General features: G+C 46.3%; 1 protein-coding gene across 1 annotated transcript; it reads left to right on the forward strand.

The window, feature by feature from the left end:
- The first annotated feature begins 375 nt into the window (after positions 1 to 375).
- LOC118938757 (extensin-2-like) lies at positions 376 to 4,416 on the forward strand. Its single transcript, XM_036943639.1, has 2 exons — positions 376 to 432; positions 3,622 to 4,416. The coding sequence occupies exons 1-2, from the start codon at positions 376 to 378 to the stop codon at positions 4,414 to 4,416; spliced, it is 852 nt and encodes a 283-aa protein (XP_036799534.1).
- Positions 4,417 to 4,999: the final 583 nt, after the last annotated feature.

Genomic DNA, 4,999 nt, shown 5'->3' on the forward strand with positions numbered 1-4,999 from the left:
AAAAGAGACAAATATAGCAACAGTATTTGATGGTAGAGAAATAGGAAAACAGCAGCAAACAGAAGAGAAAAGCACATCTAAGAATCATTGCTACATTTTCTAACGGATTTCTAGAGACACAGCATATGCAAACAGAAACAGAACCGAAAGAGAGAAAACATTCATTAATAAATCAATAGGCTAGCTCCAAACAGATTTAAAGCATCTTTGTACTGACCCGCCTAGTTAAATGAAGGTTAAATTAAAAAAATACATGTTTGTAGAATGACTCAAGACGTCTATTTGCGTCCAGTGATGACTACATTAAAGTGGCAGCATGGAACACAGGCGTGGGTCAGAACCCTCCAGAGCAAACCTCAGAACCTCTTACATCAAATGGAACCCTCTCCAGCCAATGGCAAGCCTGAAGTGGGCATCAAGTTGATCCCCATGGTAACAGATAGGAATGGTAGAGCACTCTCCACCTCCCTCTGCTCCTTCTCTCCCTCCTTCTCGCTCCTCTCCATCCTTTCCTTTCATGTGTAAATGCTTGTCCATTGTCAGGATTCCGTCTTGGAGATTCTGAGGATGAGAGTGGAGAGGGGTGTTCAGAAAAAAGAGGAGAGGAGAGGCAGCTACTATCCGAGGAATGGATGAGTGTTTGTGTTGTCTGTACTCTATGTGTATGATGTATAATGGAAGGGTCTGGCTGAGACAAGGGCTTTGTTTGTTTGTGTGTCAGTTCAAGCTCAAGATGACTGGTGAGGAGCTTTGACATTACACAGCCTGAACTGTAGCTGAGCTCTTCACTCCTGGTCACACACACACACACACACACACACACACACACACCTGATCCTGGAGAGCCATAGGGTGTGGTTCCTGGTTCAGGCTTCTAACTTAAGCTAACATATCCTGTAGTTCTCCAGGTCTCGAGTTCTAACTAAAGCTAACATAACCTGTAGGTCTCCAGGTCTCGAGTTCTAACTAAAGCTAACATATCCTGTAGTTCTTGTTATGAGAATTATGTACTCAATGTTCATAAACCGAACTTCAATTAAACTACTCTGTCTGTTACCAAGAATTTGTAAGATTATTGTTGAAACGAAACAGACAGAGGCCAGTCTTCAATAGTCAGCCACGTTTATTTACGAGAGCTCTCCCCATCATATCATGTACATTGGTTTATATATCTCTCATTTCGTCATAAATGTCCCTCTTCTCAGACAATGACAATATAGTCTACAAGTTTTCTCCTGCACATACTTTGCTTATCACATCCTACAACATGTGTCACAATCTACTGCAAGCCCAACAGTCTCTCCCGTCTTTGTGTGGTGGGACTTCCTTCCCCGTTATCAGTTTCACAGAGGTCACAAGTTGTCTGCCACAGTTCCTCTTCTCTTATGGACAAACATTCTTCATCATTATAAAGAGACAGGGTAGAATTCTGTTAGTAGTTCTACGTTAAATGTATACATCATTTAGTCATTATTCATAAAATTCATAACAGTTCTCCAGGTCTAGAGTTCTAACTAAAGCTAACATACCCTGTAGTTCTCCAGGTCTACAGTTCTAACTAAAGTTAACCATACCCTGTAGTTCTCCAGGTCTACAGTTCTAACTAAAGCTAACATACCCTGTAGCTCTCCACGTCTACAGTTCTAACTAAAGCTAACGTATCCTGTAGCCCTTCAGGACCAGAGAAGGTGACAACTGCCTCAAAGTTTAGGAGTACTTTTTCATCTGACAAGTAAGATGAATGTGATGAATGATGATCTGAAGTGATGAATTGCTGGCTGAAATGGCTAATAAGGAGATGCAGTAATGAATAAATGTGTATGGATGTGTTTATTTAGGAAGATGGGCCTAACCAAATAAGAATTAATCACCACATATCATTTCTCTGTGTGAACATATGGGATTTTGCTAGTTTTTTTTTTGTGTCTGCAGTGTTATATGTGTATCAGGAAGGAGAAGGGGGAAATGGAAGGAAGAGAGGGATAAGTTGAGGGTGAGTCAAAGTGTTTAGCATGGAAGAGTGGAGATGCACAGTAATAGCTTATGATGAAGGCAATCTTGTGTAGTTGGATGTATTTTTAAAGCCGTAAAAGTAGTGAGTAATAAACCCAGTGACATTGATGTGCTATCCAGGTCACTCACCGTAAAAAGGAAAAACTTTTCTGTTGTACCTTTCGTACTAAGATGTTTTTCCGTCAACTATAACATCCCACTAACTGTAGCATCCCGCTAACTATAGCATCCCACCAACTGTAGCATCCTGCTAACTATAGCATCCCACCAACTATAGCATCCTGCTAACTATAACATCCCACTAACTGTAGCATCCCGCTAACTATAGCATCCCACCAACTTCGGCATCCTGCTAACTTTGGAATCCCTCCAACTAAAGCATCCTGCTAACTATAGCATCCCACTAACTGTAGCATCCCGCTAACTATAGCATCCCACCAACTTCGGCATCCTGCTAACTTTGGAATCCCTCCAACTAAAGCATCCTGCTAACTATAGCATCCCACTAACTGTAGCATCCCGCTAACTATAGCATCCCACCAACTTCGGCATCCTGCTAACTTTGGAATCCCTCCAACTAAAGCATCCTGCTAACTATAGCATCCCACTAACTGTAGCATCCCGCTAACTATAACACCCCACCAACTTCGGCATCCTGCTAACTATAGCATCCCTCCAACTAAAGCATCCTGCTAACTATAGCATCCCACCAACTTTAGCATCCCGCCAACTTTTTGCAGACTTTTGTCATGAAAGGTGTTGCTGGCGACAAAACCAATACTTTTATTTCCACCAACCAACCTAGTCATGATTACAGTAAAGTTCTGCCTATGGCTTTCTATGAAATAGAGCCATACTGCTGAAGAGGAATTGGCACGCACTACACTCTTAGCACTGTAACTTTGAGTTCCTGATGCGCAACGCTCATTTGTGGAAATCAATCACAAAGTTTCACAGAGATGACGCACTTCCTGCTTCTACCATATCAGCATCGTATTGTCGCGTACTTCATTGGTATAACAAGAACATTTTCAAACATTCAACACTTTATAAACATAGATCAGGGGTGGACAACCCTGATGAAGAGCAAGCTGGATTTTGTTCCAACCCTATTTTAAGGAAAGTTCACCCAAATGACAAAATATCGACAACAAACTAAAATCGCCCAGAAAGTCCATCTGACACATAATTTACACGCAATATCAATTTCCAACACCTCGCATCGTTCAGAGTTCCCAACCCTTCCCACCGTTCAGAGTTCCCAACCCTTCCCACCGTTCAAAGTTCCCAACCCTTCCCATCGTTCAGAGTTCACAACCCCTCGCATCAATCAGAGTTCCCAACCATTCCCACCGTTCAGAGTTCCAAACCCCTCCCACCATTCAGAGTTCCCAACCTCTCCCACCGTTCAGTTCCCAACCCTTCCCATCGTTCAGAGTTCCCAACCCTTCCCACCATTCAGCGTTCCCAACCCCTCCCACAGTTCAGAGTTTCCAACCCCTCCCAACCACTCCCATCGTTCAGAGTTCCCAACCATTCCCACCGTTCAGAGTTCCCAACCCCTCCCATCGTTCAGAGTTCCCAACCCCATCCCAACCACTCCCACAGTTCAGAGTTCCCAACCCCTCCCACAGTTCAGAGTTCCCAACCCCTCCCAACCACTCCCATCGTTCAGAGTTCCCAACCCCTCCCATCGTTCAGAGGTCCCAACCCCTCCCACCGTTCAGAGTTCCCAACCCCTCCCACAGTTCAGAGTTCCCAACCCCTCCCAACCACTCCCATTGTTCAGAGTTCCCAACCCTTCCCACCGTTCAGAGTTCCCAACCCTTCCCACCGTTCAGAGTTCCCAACCCTTCCCACCGTTCAGAGTTCCCAACCCTTCCCAACGTTCAGAGTTCCCAACCCTTCCCACCGTTCAGAGTTCCCAACCCCTCCCATCGTTCAGAGTTCCCAACCCCTCCCATCGTTCAGAGTTCCCAACCCCTCCCACCATTCAGCGTTCCCAACCCCTCCCACAGTTCAGAGTTTCCAACCCCTCCCAACCACTCCCATCGTTCAGAGTTCCCAACCATTCCCACCGTTCAGAGTTCCCAACCCCTCCCATCGTTCAGAGTTCCCAACCCCATCCCAACCACTCCCACAGTTCAGAGTTCCCAACCCCTCCCACAGTTCAGAGTTCCCAACCCCTCCCAACCACTCCCATCGTTCAGAGTTCCCAACCCCTCCCATCGTTCAGAGGTCCCAACCCCTCCCACCGTTCAGAGTTCCCAACCCCTCCCACAGTTCAGAGTTCCCAACCCCTCCCAACCCTTCCCACCGTTCAGAGTTCCCAACCCTTCCCACCGTTCAGAGTTCCCAACCCTTCCCACCGTTCAGAGTTCCCAACCCTTCCCAGGTACTTGAAGGTCTGAGTGCTGAGTGATGGGGATGTGTTTGTGTGTGTGTGTGTGTGTGTGTGTGTGTGTGTGTGTGTGTGTGTGTGTGTGTGTGTGTGTGTGTGTGTGTGTGTGTGTGTGTGTGTGTTTTTTTTAGGCATGACTCTGAGTTAGGGAGTTTAGGATCGATGTCTGGTGTAATTATATGGATCAGCCACTAGCAAGGGTGTACTGTTCACCGCTCCACTTTCCTTAGCTAAACTTCCCCCTTAACAGGCAATCCCTGGGCCGCTATCAATACACACCCTGGACCGCTCTCAATAAACACCCTGGACCGCTATAAATACACACCCTGGACCGCTATCAATACACACCCTGGACAGCTCTCAATACACACCCTTTGCCACTCTCAATACACACCCTGGACCGCTATCAATACACACCCTGGACCGCTATCAATACACACCCTGGGCAGCGATCAATAGACAGCCTGGCCCGCTCTCAAAACACACCCTGGACCGCTATCAATACACACCCTGGACCGCTCTCAATACACACCCTGAACCGCTATCAATACACACCCTGGGCCGCTCTCAATACAGACCCTGGAC

The sequence above is a fragment of the Oncorhynchus mykiss genome, chromosome 14, assembly GCF_013265735.2.
Source record: "Oncorhynchus mykiss isolate Arlee chromosome 14, USDA_OmykA_1.1, whole genome shotgun sequence".
NCBI lineage: Eukaryota > Metazoa > Chordata > Actinopteri > Salmoniformes > Salmonidae > Oncorhynchus > Oncorhynchus mykiss.

Bases quoted from the DNA above. Each gene is read 5' to 3' on its own strand.
- LOC118938757 (XM_036943639.1), top strand. From the start codon at position 376: ATGGAACCCTCTCCAGCCAATGGCAAGCCTGAAGTGGGCATCAAGTTG. The intron at 433-3,621 runs GTAACAGATAGG...CCACTCCCACAG, and splicing joins GCATCAAGTTGATCCCCATG to TTCAGAGTTCCCAACCCCTC.